Source organism: Microtus pennsylvanicus, chromosome 19, assembly GCF_037038515.1.
Source record: "Microtus pennsylvanicus isolate mMicPen1 chromosome 19, mMicPen1.hap1, whole genome shotgun sequence".
Classification (NCBI taxonomy): domain Eukaryota; kingdom Metazoa; phylum Chordata; class Mammalia; order Rodentia; family Cricetidae; genus Microtus; species Microtus pennsylvanicus.
The window spans coordinates 13,157,864-13,177,412 of record NC_134597.1 but is presented as its reverse complement, the minus strand read 5'-3'; the positions used below and the strand labels follow the sequence as shown (position 1 = coordinate 13,177,412).

The 19,549-nt window shown below is 36.5% G+C and overlaps 1 protein-coding gene across 1 annotated transcript in view; it reads left to right on the top strand.

Moving 5' to 3' along the window:
• Positions 1 to 19,549, top strand: part of Asz1 (ankyrin repeat, SAM and basic leucine zipper domain containing 1) — a 48,376-nt gene that overhangs the window by 15,400 nt on the left and 13,427 nt on the right. The window contains exons 5-7 of the mRNA XM_075953568.1: positions 14,883 to 14,994; positions 18,164 to 18,298; positions 18,942 to 19,066. Coding sequence (XP_075809683.1) covers positions 14,883 to 14,994; positions 18,164 to 18,298; positions 18,942 to 19,066 — 372 coding nt within the window. The remainder of the gene's footprint in view (positions 1 to 14,882; positions 14,995 to 18,163; positions 18,299 to 18,941; positions 19,067 to 19,549) is intronic.

The following is a 19,549-nucleotide window of genomic DNA, read 5'->3' as shown; positions in this document are numbered from 1 at the left end:
CAGCTGTAAATGAGCTAACATTTTTATTGTTAAAGTAGTAATAAGCCTGATAAAATCCTGTGTAGTTTAACAAGATTTTTGTTTGTATTAAGAATTTGTAAGATTTCCCCCTAGTTTGCTGAAATATTTTCTTTTTTTTTAAAAAAAAAGGTTTGCTTATATATAGAAGGTACTTTTTCTGGCAAAGAATTTTATTAAATTCAGATTTCTCAGCCATGATATAAGTTTTACAAACTTATGTGGCATTTTAACTTCAGTAGGTATTTTATTACCATTGATAAATAAGAACACATTACCCAGTGCTCAAGAATTTGACATAATCATTACGTGGTTGTTAACTTGTTGAATATTATTGCCTATTCTAAAAAAGAAGAAGAAGAAGAAGAAGAGGAAACCCTGGGAAGACTTTACCTTTCCCAGAGTGTAAATTTAGTCATAAATGTCACTGGAGCAGCTTGGCAGAGTGCATATAGTACTGACTTGTAACGAGAGTGAGCTTCTAGTTTCAGTAACTGTGTGGCATAGCTTGCTGCTGACAGCTCAGGCCAACGCCATAACAGTATTCTTCCAGAAGTAGTTTTTAAATTGCGAACTTAGAAATTATCATTAACTTCCTTTTTTTAATTTATTTATTTATTAAAGATCTCTGACTCTTCTCTGCCACCGCCTCCCATTTCCCTCCTCCTCCCCCAGTTAAGTCCCCCCCCCCCAGCCCGAAAAGCAATCAGGGTTCCCTGACCTGTGGGAAGTCCAAGGACCGCCCACCTCCATCCAGGTCTAGCAAGTAGAGCATCCAAACTGCCTAGGCTCTCACAAAGCCAGTGCGTGCAGTAGGATCAGAAACCCATTGCCATTGTTCTTGAGTTCTCAGTAGTCCTCATTGTCCGCTACCGGACATAAATCTCAAGGTCCAAATCAGGAGCAGAAGGAGAGAGAGCACGAGCAAGGAACTCAGGACCGCAAGGGGTGCACCCACACACTGAGACAATGGGGATGTTCTCTCGGGAACTCACCAAGGCCAGCTGGACTGGGTCTGGAAAAGCCTGGGATAAAATTGGATCATTAACTTCCTGATGTAGTTCCTCTTCTTTTTAAATCTGCAAATTAGTTGACACGTTTTTGTTGTGAATATTTAAATAACAAATAGATCCACGGAGTAAGCACACGTGATCCACTGAGGAAATTCCTTCTGTTCTCTCATAGATAGTAACTATGAGATAGTAAGTAGTTTAATGAAGATCCAATCCTTCTTAAAACAGAACTGCATTTACATACAAATGTATACATGCATGTAGGTTTCTTTCTCACTCAAAAATGAGAGAGGGGTCTTTCTATCAATACTTAATAACTTTATATTATTTGAGAACTCTAACGTATTCATATTGCTAGTAAACTGTCCTATTAAACATCATGATGATATCATTAAGTTGCGTGCAATTTAACATTCTTGTATTGTATGGTTAGAAGTAATGTGTCATGAGCCAGATTTCTAAGATTTGAGCTTCCACTTTATTATTTTATAACTCTGTAATTTTATCTTTTCAGCTTTGTTTTTAATAATAAAAGCATCACATCATAGAGGTGTTTTTCTGTTTTGAACGGTACCTAGATAGAAAGACCCCCTTACAAGGATGTACACATTAATTCTGTAAAAGACTTCCAAAGAAGACTGCTTTTAAAGTTCATACATTTAAAATGCATAATAATCCTAAAAAAAACCTGTTTGACAATTGATATTGTAAGCTCTCTGAAAGAACATCCACTTTACATCCTTGGTAATGTACAAATAAGTTGTGTGTCTGTGTGTGTTGTTAGGAATCAATTTTTATTTGTTTCTATTTAAAATAAGAAATATAGCTTTTCTTTTCAATATAAATTATTAAATTAAATAATTGCTAATATTTCTTTTCATTTGGATATTTAATCCATTATCATTTCATATATATATACTATCTACATATCTATTATTAAGGAAATGAACTTTTTTCTAATTTTGATTGAGAATCCAGTTTTTTTTAACATTATTCCATTCCCTACCTTATCAGTTATTTGTTTCTTTCATTGTTCTTTGAGTGGCTACCCTAGAAATTACAATATTGATTCTTTACTTTATTGAAGTCTACTATATATTAATGCTTTTATCAATCCATGGATACCATTGGATTCTTAGAAGGTTTTTATTCCATTGTCTTTTGTATGTATTGTCATGTATTTATATTTACTTGATGCTCATATTTGCTATTATTATTTTAGTATTGCTAGCAATTATGATGTTTTCTTTTAATTTTACCCATATAATTATCTTCTCTGGTGTTCTTCATTCTGTCCTGTATTTTGTTTCAATCAAAAATCATTTTCCATCTAAAACCTTCTATTAATACATCTATGTCTTAAGGTTTCTATTGCTGTGAAGAGACACCATGACCACAACAGCTCTTATAAAGGAAAGCACTTAATTGGGTGGCTTACAATTTCTGAGGTTTAGTCCATTATCATCATGGCAGCTTGCAGGCAGTTATGGTGCTAGAAAAGGAGCTTAGAGTGGAGAAGCTACATCTTGGTCACACAGGCAACAGGAAGTAAACTGAGACACTGGGCGTGGCTTGAGCATATATAAAACCTCAGAACCCACCTCCATAGTGACATACTTCCTCCACATTTACTTCAACAAAGCCACAGCTTCTAATGGTACCACTCCCTTTGGGCACCATTTCATTTTCTTTCAAACCACCACAATCTGTTAGAAGTAGAATCTTTTATTTGAAAACATTTTGTTTACAGTTTTAAGTTTTTTAGCAGAGATTAAAATTCTAGGTTAGCAAGTACTTTGTTTTGATTTTTTTTGAGATTAGAATATAATTACATTATTTCCTTCTTGCCTAAGGAAGAGCACACCAATAACAAATGTTCAGCCCTGAAAATATATATGCAATATAATACATACATACAAGTAACATACAACCCTAATTGGATTTATATATTTAGAAATATGTGTGTCTGTACATATGCATATATGTAAGTAACAATAACTAATGAAAAACAGGACCATGAATTTGAAAATTAATTTCTTTTAATACTTATCAAAACTTTATGTTGTTGTACCATCTGCTGTTTCTTCTGAAAAGGCTATATATTCTTATTTTTGATTCTTCTGGGATACTTTATTTTTACTCTGTTGTTTTAATTTTCTGGGAGTTTTTTAACTGGAATTAAAGATGTGTACCACCATACTCACCTTTACTGCCTTTTTAAAATAATGCAACAACAAAATTATTTTATTGTATTTTCTTCTTATGTATCAGTTTCTGCACATAATACAGTATCTATATACTGTATTTATGTCTGTACACAAATACACTAACACATTGTCTAGAAGATACAGAATCCATTCTGCAGCTGAGCTCATTATTTCTAACGATTATTCATTGGTTTCTTTGCATGTCTAGGTCTATAATTATAGAAATTGAAAATACTTTTTTTGCTTTCTAAAATTTGTGCTTAAATTCTCTTTTTCTGTACTCATAGCCAACATTTCAGATATAAAAATTCCTGATTTGAGAAAATTAGAGTACATATTCTTTTCAAAAATATACAGACTCTGTTTTTATTGTATACTCAGTTGTGTTTAGACCCGAAGCCCAATATTATTAATGTTGCCTTTGTATCTTCTTTGCAAGGCCAAATAGTAAATACATACATTTGAGATGCTGGAAGCAGTGATTTCTAGACTAATTTCCTGAGCACTCTTTTTAAAATGTATTTATTGTTGTACATGTATATGATGTCTCTGCATGGGCAGGTACATGCTACAGTATCTGCGTGGAGGTCAGAGGACAACTTTGTGACAGAAGTTCTTTCCTTCCACTTTACTTGTATTCTGGAAATAAACCTTGCATCACACAGCAGCAAGTTCTTTTATGCACTGCGCTATCTCAGCAGCCATACACATTCCTAATATATTTTATAAACCCAAGTCTCCTTATTCCATTTCTAGGTTAACTATTACTTTCCTAGAACTATTTCTTGCTTCCGAGTCTCTGTGATTTCAACTGATTAGTCGGTTGTTCACCTTATTGTTCATCTTTTAAGGTTTTCTCCCCAGACCTAGATCCTTGGTTCAGGAATCTGTAGGGGAGAGGGTTCTTACCACAAGAAGCTGTTTTCCTTGCTATGCATCCTTCCCATACTTCTCCAAGAAAGAAAAATGGATCCTCCTCAAGAGAGGTGGTTTTGAACAGTACAGGTGGTCTGTCACTTATGAATTGTAAGATGGAATCTCAAAGTTTTTTGATTTGCATTTCCCTGATCACCAAGGAGGTTGAACATGACCTTCAGTGTCTTTTGGCCATTTGAACTTCTTCTGTTGAGAATTCTCTGTTCAGATCAGTACCCCATTTTTAATTGGGTTATTCAGAATTTTAATGTCTAGTTTCTTGAGTTCTTTATATATTTTGGAGATCAGACCTTTGTCTGATGCGGGGAAGATCTTCTCCCAGTCAGTAGGATGCCTTTTTGTCTTAATGACAGTGTTCTTTGCTTTACAGAAGCTTCTCAGTTTCAGAAGGTCCCATTTATTCAATGTTGCTCTTATTGTCTGTGCTACTGGGGTTATATGTAGGAAGTGGTATTCTGTGCCCATGTGTTGTAGACTACTTCCCACTTTCTCTTCCATCAGGTTCAGTGTGATCGAATTTATATTGAGGTCTTTAATTCATTTAGACTTGAGTTTTGTGCATGGTGATAGATATGGATCTAATTTCATTCTTCTACAGGTTGACATCCAGTTAGACTTCTTTTAAGTCTGTTGTTTGATATCTTTTAGTAGTTTGAGAAATTCACAAGTTAATTATACTGGCTTTGCTCGTTTTCTTCTCTGAAACTGAGATTTAGACCATCACATTTAGACCAATTTTACTAACACTCTTTCCTTTTGATACATTCATTTTCCCTTCCGTATTTTATAGTGAATATTCTCTCTTGCTATATTTTCCTAATCACTAAACTTGTGTTAAGTTAGTACATCTGTTATTAAGTCCATTTATTAACTACTTTTATTTTTCAGTTTTAAAATTTCTGAGTACTTTTTTAATACTGTATGTTCAGATCTCTAATTTTTTTCTTTTAGTTTTCTCCTTTTATTAAAAAAAATTTCTCATACAACATATTTAATCACATTTTCTCTTCCCCTAATTCCTCTCTAAGTCCTAACCGCTTCCCTGTTTTTATATCTAGTAATGTTTGTCTTATGAAATCGGTTGCACTAGATTTCTGTGTGTATGTGTTAGAATTATAAAACCATCTTGAATTATTGGTCTCTTTATCAATATGGCGTAACCTTCTTCATCTTTTCTCAGTAATTTTGGCTTGAAGTCTATTTTTTCCAATATTATAACAATAATGTCTGTTTTCTTTGTAGTTCCTTTGCTTTGAGTGAAATTTTTTAACCTTGGCTTAGAGTTGCTTCTCTTTGATGATGAGGTGTGTCTTTGACTGGGCTAATGAGATGGTTAATATTTAAAGTTGTTATCAAAAGGACTCTATTAATATCTGTCATTTGGTTAATTTTATAGCTTTTAGTATATTCTCAATCATTTGCCAAATTTCTGTTCTAATGTCAAATAAGGCTTATTATTTTTTATAATCTCAGGGATTTTTTTTCAGTACAAAGGATTCCTTTGGGTATTTTTGTAGTGCTGACCTAACAATCATGACTTGTGTTAGTTTGGAAGTTGTTCTTCCTTCATCTCTAACATGGTAGTCTGGGTTAGTCCTTCAGCTTCAGTGCTTACTGTCATCATCCATCCTGCCCTGGCACTTGGGGTTCTTGTCTTTGTCTCTTCGCTAATTCTGGCATATTTACTACTGTCTGTGATTTGGTTCTTTTGCATCTTTTTGTCCTGTAGGCTTTGCATTTTAGCTAGAATATAGCATAGAGTGGCTCTTTTCCTGTCTTGTCTGTTAGATACTGTATCCTGGATGATCAGCTCATTTTCTTGATCTGCTAACTTTTTTATGTGATCTTTAGTGAATATATTATTTATGCCTCTACTCTGATGTTTTTCTCCTTGTTCATCCCTGTGATTCATAAATTTTGTCTTTTAATAGTGTTTTCTGGGTTTTATATATCATTTTTATTCATTCTTATTTTATCTTGATAGATGTCTTGATGTTTGAATCTATATATCTTGTTCTCCATCCCCAATACTCTGTCTTCCAAGTGACTCATGGTATAAGAGAAGCTTTCTACTGAGGTTTTTTTTGGTTGTTTTATTGATGCTTTTTTTTGGCTGTCTTAGTTACTTTTCTTTTGCCATAAAGATGCACCAAGACAAAGGAAACTTATAGAAGAAAGAGTTTATTGGGCCTAACAGTTTTCATAGGGTGAATCCATGACCATCCTAGGGGAAAGCATAGCATCAGGCAGGTAGGCACGGCACTGTAGCAGGAGCTGAGAGTTTACATCTGATCCACAAGCATGAAACACAGAGCTAACTGGGAATTGCATAGACTTTTGAAACTCCCATGCCCATCCACCCATGACACCATCCTTCACAAACAGTTCCACCAACTGGCAACCAAACATTCAGATATATATCAAGCCTATGAGGGGCATTCTCATTGAAACCACCACATTGACTTAATGAGCTTTGCATTTATAAAATTTCAGCTGTATTTTTCCAAAATTTCATCTTCTCTTTTTTCCTCTTTCGTATACTGTATTAGCTTCCTTATTTCACTCAGCACATGCAAGACATACTTTGGCTTTGATTTTGTTAAATATTCTTATAATTATTCTTTTGACCTCTTTATCTGGGATTTCATTTGACTTGCTCTCACTGGTGTTCACTACTGTGGAGTTAGTATTTTTAGAGGCATCATACTTCCTTGATTTTTCTTTCATATTTCTTATATCTTGGGGTTTGATGCACATTTACGGTTTTTAAATTGATTCAACCTTTGAATCAGTTTTATTCTTTCAGCTGAAGTATATATAATGTTCTAGTGAGACTAGGTATAGCACAGGAGCATAATACAGAAGATAAATCTCCAGCCCATGTGCTCAGGTGTGATCACCTGCTCTACTCTTTAACTAATGTATTAAGTGCAGAGACAACCACAGTTCTAGATGAGCACTCTGTGTGAATACTAAACACAGTATTTCATTTCACTGCCTGTTGGAGGGAAAAAGGAACAGGATAGTACTGTATACTGAGATATTATTTACTAAGGGTAGGAGTAGAAGGAAGCAGGTTAAATGAAGATAGGATTAGTGTTACAGCAACTGAGAAAAAAGTTAAGAGGGTAAAAAGTAGATGGAAAGGGGAAGTTGGTGTCAACAGAATTTAAAGTGTTTGGTAGTCCCCACAGAGTTTAAAGATTATTAAACCTTTGGACAATTACAATTTAGAAAATAAAGTTGGAATGAGAATGAAATGACATGGGTAGTGAGAGAATACCAGAGAGTAAACAATAGGCAGATGATCGTAAAATCTTACCGAGAAACACAAAATCTAGAACAAAACCATTAAGCAATATTTATGCACAAGTGAAGTTTACGCAATTAAAGGCTAACATAAAAGACAAAGTAAAATTAAAAGTACAACGGATTTTAAAATACAATCGCACCAACATTGCTTTCCCTAAGATGGTTTTGAATTACTTCCCTGTGATGTTTCATGTAGAAAACTTTACTGAGAAGAGGGAGGTGCAGTTTGCAATTCTGGCTCAAAAGTATAAAAGAAGATTTGTGTGTGTGCAGTGCCCAGGGGAGTTTAAGGAGATTATCTTTGGATTTCTGGCACAGCTGAGTTCAGCAGTGTAGTTCTTAGTTCTTATGCTGCCTCCTTTTAGAAGCCTTTCCAGGGTGTCCTGCAGGCCACACTTCAGCTGCCATAGCCAAAGCCTCCACTGGTTAGTGCCAAACATGTATAGCCCTCAGTCCATGCCCCCACAGCTCTGGATTCTAATTATGTAGCACCAGGTGTGTAGGGAAGGGTAGTGTGGAAATCATTGGTGATGATTCCTGCAGACCTCATCAGAGTAAGATAGAGAAGTATCACTTTTGAACTCCAGGCTTTGTAGCCAGCACTTTGCCTTTCTGCCCATGTGTGTATTCAGACCTTGGGTAGCACATCTTCAACTTTCCTTTTTCTGGCTGTTCAAGTGAAGGCAGGGAGCAGCTGAATCCCTTTTCTGGCAGTTCCCAGTAACCAAGACTGGAGAATCTGCTTCAGATTCTTCAGCCTTGAGCCACACAGATTGCACTGGCCGTGCATTTCATTGCTAATGGTGACCAACCCTTAGTCTCTCCAGCTAACTGTTCCTGCAGTGGGGACATGGTACAAGGAGAATAGACAGACTTTCCTGTTATTTCCCACTGACTTCATAAAGCCTCATCACTACTGAGTGCTGGTTCACAGCTCCTCCTTCCTGCTTCCCTGAGGAGCTATAACCTACCACAAGAAATTTGTTCTCAGCTGTTGTGTCAAGCAGGAATGGAAACTATCATTTATTTTTCACCATGTCTCACTGATGGGGCTTCTAAACCACCATCTTACTAGGGAAGTCTCAAGCTCACATTGTTCTCCTTGAAATCTCAGTGCTTTAGTAACACCAAACTCCAAGTTCTGTGAGTGGTACTGTGAGAAGACCAATTGGTACTACTCTCTGCCAATGCTACCCAGGCATTAGGTGTAGTAATATGATGTTAAACTCTTTGGACTCTTTTAGGGGGCCCGCCACCCAGCTCCCAAATGAATCACAAGGAATCTTATTCTTAATTATAACCATCTAGCCTTAGCTTGGCTTGTTTCTTGCCCTCTTTCTTTTATTTATATTATCCTGTCTACTCTGGGTTTTTCCCATTCTCTTACTTCTTTAGAACTTGTTCTTACTCTGTGGATTGCTGTTTAGCTGGGTGACTGACCCCTGATGTCCTCCTACGACAACACCAAACCCCTTCTCCCAGTTTTCTTTTACTATATTTTCTTTCTCCCTGTCAGCCCCGCCTATCCTTTCCCCTGCCTTGCTTTTTGCCATTCTGAGCTTTATTAAAACATCAGGTGTTTAGACAGGCAAAGAATCACAGCTTTACAGAGTTAAACAAATGCAACATAAACAAAAGTAGCACACCTTCAAATAATATTCCCAATAATTAGGAGCTGCCTCAAAGAAGAACTTGGGAAGAGAATATAGGACTCAGTTCAACACCAGAGGCTTTGTTTTCATGCTCTGGAAGTCTTAGTTCTGCTTCTCTATCTTCACATGCATTGGATGAACTTTGTCACCATACAAATTTCTGAGGTGGATTACTTACAAAGATAAGAGGGAAGTGTGTGTGCATGTGCGTGGGCTAACATATGCATGTGTGTTTCAGAAATCCTAGTTTATGATAGCTCCCCTTTCTGAATTCAGGTCTCCATTAGTTAAATTTTTATTTTCACTCTGTTTCATAGAATAGTAATCACATCTATCTGAAATATAGATAGGAAATATAGTTATGAATCTCACACACAGCACCTTTGAAGCCTCAAAGATGTGGCAAGTCTCAGTTCTGTGAGTGGCTATGTAGTTAATGACAAAGAGATATAGGGATCTCATGTGCCAGCTGAAATCTCATCTCAAACTGGAAGCCAGTATCTGCAAACGACCAGACTCAAGGTTTGTAACAGTTTCCCTGAAGCTTAACAAGATTCCCACAAGATACCCTGGTCATCTTCAAGTACTTTCCCCAGATAACCTGAGAACCTCTCTCTCTATGTCCCACTTCTCAAAGGTTCCACACCTCTTCTGGAGGTGGGGACCAGCTTACAACACTTGAACATTTAGTGAACACCCAAACTATATCCAAACTAGAGCAACCTTCCAACATATTGTAGCCCCCTCAGTATTGATCTAAAACTACTCTAATCCTGGAAGTGATGTCCAGTTTTTAGCACTTTATCATTGCCCAAACCATGCTAGTTTCATTATTCTTCCAGCTACACTTGTAAGAAGATTTAAGAAAGAATAAATAATACTTAAATATACATCAAATATGTATATGAAGATATAGGCAAGCTTTTCTTTGGGCCACCAGCTCATAAAGTGACACAGACACTTACTATTAACTATGAAAGTTCAGCCTATAGCTTAGACTTGTCCCAGTAGCTCTTATGACTTAAATTAACTGATTTCTGTTCATCTAGGTGCTGACACATGACTCGTGGCTTTTACCTTTTGCATGTTTTGTTCCCTCTTTGTCCAGCTGGAGACAATACTTGTCTTCTTCCCAGAGTTCTCTCTGTCCAGAAGTTCCTCCTGTTCCTTCTGCTTAGCTATTGGTCATTTAGCTTTTTATTAAACCAGTCACAGCAACACATTTTTATACAGTGTAAAGGATTATTCCACAGTATAAAGGTAAACCAGTCTTTTAATTTGTAGTACAAAGAAGTGGTTAATTACATCGTGACTGAAAATTCCTATGAAGTTGTGTTTTATTGCCCTCTAGTGGAAGTTTTATTGCAATGAAATAACCACAAAGTCAGACTGAATAAAAATTTAAAATGGTTGAGAAAAATTATTTGTTACAAATGCACATGGGCTAGTTGTGCATTTAAACTAGCTGACCTTACTGCTTACACTCTAAACCAGAAGTTGGTGCACTGAGAATGTATTAGAACACACATATGCTCTTTTATTTATGTCTTGTCTGTGGCAGTTTTCATACTATAATAATATAATAAAAGGTTTCTGTCCTGCCTAGTCCTACAGGTGTTTAGTCCCAAATAAACACACAGAGGTCTACATTAATTATAAACTGATTGACCTATTAGCTCAGGGTTCTTATAACTCTTATAACCTATTTTAGCCCATAATTCTTGTCTGTGTTAGCCACGTAGCTTGGTACCTTTTTTGGCGAGGCAGTCACATCTTGCTTGCTCTGTGTCTGGCTTCCTTTGTGTCTGGGTGACAACTGCAGACTGACTCTTTCTCTTCCCAGAATTCTCCTGTTCTCATTGCCCTACCTCTGCTTCCTGCCTGGTCACCCCACTACTACTTCCTGCCTGACTACTGGCCAATCAGCATTTCATTAGACAAGTACAAGAAACAAATCTTTACAGGGTGAAATCATTGTCCCACAACAGAATGTCACAACTGTGACACATCCATGTGTGCTCACAAAGATTAAGAGATTTACTCTGTTGTCTTCTATAGGAAAAGTTTGGTGAACTCTGACGTAAGCCATTGAACTTTGTTGCTTCTGGTAAAGCTATTAACCTATTTGTTTTCAGTTTTAAAAGGAATAACAAACACTAAGATTCTATTATGTTAAAATTGGTAAGTCCAAAGCAATCAGCTCATAAATTGTTCAACAGAAGTAAAGGGGTGTCATTTTCTAATGCTAATGTGCAAAATTCAGATGATTTCCAATCTATGAATTGTGACTCTGGAGAATGTAATGGTGTCATAGATCCATCCCACTCTTGAGAGCAAGCATAAATGTCTAAGATATGTGTAAGAGAAAATTGAGGACTTAAACGAAGACAATTTTAAATAATATTTCATGAAATTTTAGAAGATTGAGTATACTTCCTTGTTTTCTAAAGTGAGAACATTTAAAAAAATATTTTATATAATGTATAAAACTAAATAGCCTAATCAAAGGACCTACGGAATTGTATCCTTTGTGAATTTTATAGTATGAAATTTATAGTAGAAAATCTGACTGAAATATCAATAATTTGGGTGAAAGTACCTTTATGACCTCAGCATATAAGCTGAAGCTATGTCTTGATCTTCCACGGCAAATTTAGATATCAAACAACTAAAATCTTTTAATAAAATTCTATTTAAGCAAAGGGGTGCTTCTGGGCTGGAAAAGGGAAAGAAATAGGACACATGACAATACCTAAAATCTCATTACTCTCAGACGGGCAGGACAGGTGACTTGAATCTTCTGTATTTGAGTCCATCCTGCTGGTAGATCAGTAAATAAGTAGCACAGCCACTAGTTCTTAACATTTAGAGAATACCACTGTCCTAAGATTAAACATGCAGAGTAAATCCAGGAAAAGTGACTTAGACTACAGAAAGGAAAACTGAAGAGGGCCTTATTGCTCTGAGGAATGAAAGAGGGATGTGATGCCACAAAATAATAATCAGGCTTTTGAAACAAATACAGAAAAGTGTTAAACTGGTCAATTAAAGCAAAATATACCTCCATAATGTCAAACATGTCACTTCTGAGAACAGCTAAGTGGATTAGAAGCTGGATGTGAGGCAACTGTCTAGAATATGACATAATGTAATAGAAATGGGATCTATAAGAAAAGATAAGAAACATGAAGAACATTATCAGTAGTTCAACTGTCTGTCTGATAAACTTCCAAAAAGCTAAGTTTTGAACTCAGGAAAGACCTGAGTTGTATATGAACAGAAGGTTCCAGGTGAAAATAGAAGGTAGATTTGCTACATTTGAAGCACTAATGGCATGAAATTGTCATATACTGAAGATAGGACATTCCTTAATATGAAGATTCTTCTTTCCATGAAAGAATTTTAATACAAGTAAATGTGTAGGTGTGATGGTTAATATTGTTTGTCAACCTGGCGGGATCTAGAATTGCCTAGGAGCCAAGTATCTTGGCCTGTCTGTGAGTGGGTTTCTGTATCAGGTTAGCTGAGATGGGAGGTCTCCCCTGACTAGGTGACACAATTCCATGTGCTGAAGTCCAGGACCGCGGATGTGCTGTAGATGTGATGTGACCAGACATGTATGCCTCAGGCACCTGTCACCATGACTTCCCCCATACTTGACTGTGCCCAGGATCTGTGAGCCAGAATACATAGACCCTTCCTTAATGTTCTAGTCAGCTGTTCTGTCACAGCAGTGAGAAGAGTCACCATGTGGCATGTGACTTTTAATTAAGAATTAAAATAGCCGGATGGTGGTCGTGCATGCCTTTAATCCCAGCACTTGGGAGACAGAAGCAGGTGGATCTCTGTGGGTTTGAGGCCAGGCTGGTCCACTAGAGCTAGTTCCAGGCTCCAAAGCTACAGAGAAACCTTGCCTCGAAAAACCTAAATAAATAAATAAACAAACAAACAAACAAAAATACATAGGTGTAGCACAGTAAATTTCACAATAGCTTAAAGAAGTTTAAAATGTATTAAGGACATAAGTTTTATATCAAATACTCTGCAGAAATGACTATCATTATTTGACAGTTTAACAGCTGTGTATGAAAGACAAGTGGTCTGAGAAATCAATTTGAATCTGAAATTAAGTATTTAGTCTTTTCATCATCTAAGAGTGAAGGTAAAATGCTTTGTCAAATATCTGGGAACTCAAAGCAGCAGAAACACTATTGACATTTAAATGATATCATCCCATGTGTTTGTTGCAGGACACTTTGTCTGGTCCAGGTCTTCATTTAATGCAAACTAATTCTCTCTGGTGGTGATGCTGACCACTAGAGGGAACCAGTAGACCTACTGCAAAAGAAACTTGATTTTTTAGACTCTGAATTGATTTTTACATTAAAACAATTTCAACAATGACATGACTCCCAGACACAAAATAGAGAATAATTCTTTCCCAAATCTGGGGAAAGAATTGACAGTTTTCACAGCTTACAAAATTTCTCAAGAAGAAAAGTAAAATCTGCTTTAAAAATATGGTTACATAAGGAGATCTGAATATAACATGAGAAATAATTCCTGGAACTTAAAAACATACATTTGAATTCAAAATACAGAGAAGAAAAGGGGCCAAGTGTTAGTGGTTGTGCTAAGATGATTGGTGCAAAGACATCACGTTCAGGACATATCTTCTGCTGATAAACCTTATAGAGAGATAGCCTGTTTGTTGATAGCATAGCTAAAGATGAATAGAAACACGGACTTCAGGTCAAAATGTGGGATTCTTCAATCTGAACTTATTCGTACATAAATCGGATAATGTGGTGACTCCGAATCACTGGAACCAGAATGTCAGATCCCTCTTGAGACAGATTATTTCATATTCCACTCACATACAGCGGATAGAATGATTCTAGATTCCTTTGAATGGGCCCAGAAACTAACTTCTAGGAGTAGAGCAATTGAATCTAACTTGAGGAAGTGATAAGTTATAGGGAAACCACTAATCTCTCCCAGAGAATTCTCAAGAAATAGTTGACAAATTAAATGAATGGTTTGATCTCTTTCTAGATTGGCATAAGTCCTAGGTCAGAATAAAATTCAATCCTAAACTAAAAGAGAGTGATAATAGCCTACATTAAAACATGAGGAGATCCAATGAGATCACTGGATTCCCAGTATACACAAAATAGGCACTCTGATTAAATTATGAAGTAGGATGTAAAGTAACTACTCATGTTAAAAGGCAGGAATTACTTAAAGATGTGTGCACATTTATTTAGTAAACAGTATGGTGTAAGTATTCAGTACTTTTACTTATTTACTGCAAGACTGGATCTCTTAATTTCAAAATATTTTACATACAGTGAGTATATTTTGATTATATTATTTTCCCCTCTTCTATCTCCTCCCAAATCATCCTGACACAACTTCATGTTTTATTCTCTCTCTGTCTCTCTACTTCTCTAATAAAACAAAACAATACAAAAGGTTAAAACAAACATAGTCAATAAGACAAAATACCAATATAAAACAAAAATCACACATAAAAAGTGGAGTTGAATTTGTCTTGACCAGCCTGCCCTGGAGTGTGTTATTACACCCAATTATGTTTTTAAAAATCATTTGCTGTACTAAAGACTCTTATTTCCTTCTCTGTTCAAACATTATTGATGACTTGATGTGTGCATATGTCTATGAAGTTGAATGGCTGATAATGGTAACATAAATACAAGTGTCTCTTCCTTCTTCCTCCATAGGCGACTTATGACTCCAATCATGTATGCTGCCCGAGACGGTCACACTCAGGTTGTTGCTCTGCTTGTTGCTCATGGAGCAGAAGTTAACGCCCAGGATGAGAATGGTTATACTGTGAGAAATGCTTTTCCAAGTTGACTTTTTTTCTGAGACATTGATTCTTTGCTATTATATCAATAACCTAAACAAATGACTAGTTTTATTTAGTTGATGTTTACTGTCAATGAGTTAAGGAAAGTTGTAAGAAGTCTGAGCTATAGTCACTGCTAGATGAAAATACTTTTTTTTTTCAAAGAATTAGCTAGATCTTTATTCTTTCAGTAAGTCTACTTTCTTAAAATGTAATGATTAAGTAAACTTAAGGCAGAAAAAAGTTTTGGGTATGCCATTCTGAATGGGAGATACAAGTTTTGTTTTTCTTTTATTCTTTTAATAATTAATTTTCCATTTCCCTCCCCCTCCTCCCACCCTTCTCCCCCTCCCTCCACTCCTTTCCCCCTCCCTCTCCAGTCCAAAGAGCAGTCAGGGTTCCCTGCCCTGTGGTAAGTCCTAGGTCCTCCCCGCTCCGTCCATATCTACGAAGGTGAACATCCAAACTGGCTAGGCTCCCACAAAGCCAGCACATTAAGTAGGATCCAAACCCCGTGCCATTGTCCTTGGCGTCTCATCAGCCCTCATTGTTCGCCATGTTCAGAGAGTCCAGTTTTATCCCATGCTTTTTCAGTCACAGTCCAGCTGGCCTTGGTGAGCTCCCAGTAGATCAGCTCCACTGTCTCAGTGGGTGGGTGCACCCCTCGTGGTCCCGACTTCTTTGCTCATGTTCTCCCTCCTTCTGCTCCTCATTGGGACCTTGGGAGCTCAGTCCAGTGCTCCAGTGTGGGTCTCTGTCTCTATCTCCATCCATCACCAGATGAAGGTTCTATGATGATATGCAAGATATTCGTCAGTATTGCTCTAGGATAGGGTCATTTCAGGTTCCCTATCCTCAGCTGCCCAAGGAACTAACTGGGGACCTCAGCTTGGGCACCTGGGAGCCCCGCTAGGGTCAAGTTTCTTGCCACCCCTAAAGTGGCTCCCTTAACTAAGAATTGTGGTTCCGTGCTCCCCTATCCAACCTTCCTTTCTCCCAATCCTCCTGTTTCCCCAAGTCCCTCCCTCCTTCCCTTCTACCTTTTCTCTCCCCATCTCCCCTTACCCCCATCCCACCCCACCCCCAAGATCCCAATTTTCTCCCCGGCAATTTTGTCTACTTTTCTTAGCCAAGAGGATAACTATATGTTTTTCCTTGGGTTCACCTTCTTACTTAGCTTCTTTAGGTTCACCTATTGTAGACTCCGTGACCCTTATTTATGGCTAGAAACCAATTATGAGTGAGTACATCCCATGTTCATCTTTTTGGGTCTGGGATACCTCACTCAGGATAGTGTTTTCTATTTCCATCCATTTGCATGCAAAATTCGAGAAGTCATTGTTTTTTACCGCAGCGTAGTACTCTAGTGTGTATATATTCCATACTTTCTTCATCCATTCTTCCATTGAAGGGCATCTAGGTTGTTTCCAGGTTCTGGCTATTACAAATAATACTGCTATGAACATAGTTGAACAAATGCTTTTGACATACGATAGAGCATCTCTTGGGTATATTCCCAAGAGTGGTATTGCTGGGTCCAGGGGTAGGTTGATCCCAAATTTCCTGAGAAACCAAAACACTGACTTCTACAGTGGTTGCACAAGATTGCATTCCCACCAGCAATGGATGAAGGTACCCCTTCCTTAAATCTAACCAAGGAAGTGAAAGATCTATTTGACAAGAACTTTAAGGCATTGAAGAAAGAAATTGAAGAGGATACCAAAAAATGGATGGACCTCCCTTGCTCTTGGATTGGGAGGATCAACATAGTAAAAATGGCAATTCTACCAAAGGCAATTTATAGATTCATTGCAATCCCCATCAAGATCCCATCAAAATTCTTCACAGATCTGGAGAGGACAATAATCAACTTTATATGGAAAAACAAAAAACCCAGGATAGCCAAAACAATCCTATACAATAAAGGATCTTCTGGAGGCATTACCATCCCTGACTTCAAACTCTATTACAGAGCTACAGTAATGAAAACAGTGTGGTACTGGCATAAAAACAGAGAAGTCGACCAATGGAATCTTATAGAAGACCCGGATTTTATCCCACAAACCTATGAACACCTCATTTTCGATAAAGGAGCTAAAAGTATACAATGGAAGAAAGAAAGCATCTTCAACAAATGGTGCTGGCACAACTGGATATCAACCTGTAGAAGAATGAAAATAGACCCATATCTATCACCGTGCACAAAACTCAAGTCCAAATGGATTAAAGACCTCAATATCAGCCCGAACACACTGAACCTGATAGAAGAGAAAGTGGGAAATACCCTACAACAGATGGGCACAGGAGATCGCTTCCTATGTATAACCCCAGCAGCACAGACATTAAGAACAACATTGAATAAATGGGACCTACTTAAACTGAGAAGCTTCTGTAAAGCAAAGGACACTGTCACTAAGATACAAAGGCAACCTACTGACTGGGAGAAGATCTTCACCAACCCCACAACAGACAAAGGTCTGATCTCCAAAATATATAGAGAACTCAAGAAACTAGATTTTAAAATGCTAATTAACTCAATTAAAAAATGGGGGACTGAACTGAACAGAGAATTCTCAACAGAAGAAGTTCAAATGGCCAAAAGACACTTAAGGTCGTGCTCAACCTCCTTAGCAATCAGGGAAATGCAAATCAAAACAACTTTGAGATATCATCTTACACCTGTCAGAATGGCTAAAGTCAAAAACACCAAGGATAGCCTTTGCTGGAGAGGCTGTGGAGGAAGGAAAATACTCTTGAGAGCAACAGCTTAGAGAAAGGGAGAATTCATTAATACTTGATAAAAGAAGTTATCACGGACAAGAAAAACCAGGGCTCTAGAAAACTCTCATGAATTCCTTCACAGAAAACATCTGTAATAGCAGATAAGTTCTTTATTCCATGACTTTACTTAACTGCGTAAAAAGTGTTTGGTTTGTAAAATCAGTGAGTACAGCTGGGACTATGTTTACATTATATTTTGTAATGCGGAAATTGCATCACTCTGCTAATTAACCATTCTCTCTCTCTCTCTCTCTCTCTCTCTCTCTCTCTCTCTCTTTCTCTCTCTCACTGTGCCATAAATATTGGTGAAAATATTTCTTATCTGTCTCACATGTACTGCTTTTTAAACAGTCTTCTTTCCCACACTTACAGGCCTTAACGTGGGCAGCACGTCAGGGTCATAAAAATGTAATTCTGAAGTTACTTGAACTTGGAGCTAATAAAATGATACAGACAAAAGATGGCAGGACACCAAGTGAGATTGCAAAAAGAAATAAACATCTTGAGGTATTCACCTGTGTACTTTATGTGTTGTTATATTGTGTAGAATTTTTGTATTATTTATCACAGTTCCTAAGTATAATAATAACATACAATTATTAAATACTTGAATAGGTTCTCTTTTTTAAGCTGGTAATGAAAGCTTTATTTTGCTATAATAGTCATCTTTTAAATGAAAACATTGATATTACATTTAATATCATTTAAGTGATAGGAATAGACAGAGACCTCTTATACTGCCCCTATAAGTAACACTGTAACAGTCATAGATACTTTGGGGTTTGTATATGTGTCGTCATTCAGATTACTTCACTCCAGCTTATCCGTGTGTTTCAAGGACTACCTTAGCATTTAATTTATAAATAATTTGTCTAAAATGCTTCATATCATCCTGAAAATTTTAATCACTATCCTTGATTTTTAAAGTTTGGAATTGGTGTGCTTTTATTATTATTTTAGGTTAAGGAAGCATTTACTTGATTTTACAAAAGGTTTCCTCACGATACAGAGTTATTAAAACTCTGAACTACTCACCTTTTTAGCATTTTCTTTCTATATAGAAAAAAATAATACATTAACATTTCTTTTTAGTGTGAAGGATAATAATAATAATAATTATTATATTTGAATGGCTTGGGATTTTTTTCAGATCTACAACTTTCTTTCTTTGACTCTAAATCCATTGGAAGGGAAACTTCAGCAGCTAACCAAAGAAGAGACTATTTGTAAACTGTTGGCCACAGATTCCAATAAAGAAAAGGATCACATATTTAGGTAACATGTTTGAGTTCAGCAGAATATATATAAAATGCATATTTTATTACTCATAGTAAATTTGGTAAGTTATCTAAGATATATTAAACTTTTATAAGCATTTTAAAATGTCACTTAGAAATGTCTGGGTTTTAGATGCTTTGTTCTCCAGAATTTTAGAAGAATTTTATTTAGTTATTTACTTATTTAACTAACTGAACTTAATACATATTTTTAGTAAAATATCAAATTTTACTTTCAAGAGACTCAAGATTATGTTTATGTTCACGCTTGTTTGTGCTAGATCGTATTTTCTGGTTATTTCTATCATCTCTCTGGTTTTATAAGCTAATCCGTTTGTTCAGCACATGGCTACAAACCATTCTCTAGTTACTACATTTATAGTCACCATCTAATTTATTGCATTGAAAAGACATTTCATTTGCAATATCTCATAACAAATACATACTGGTGACTATTTTAAATCTTAGAAAAGATGAGCTG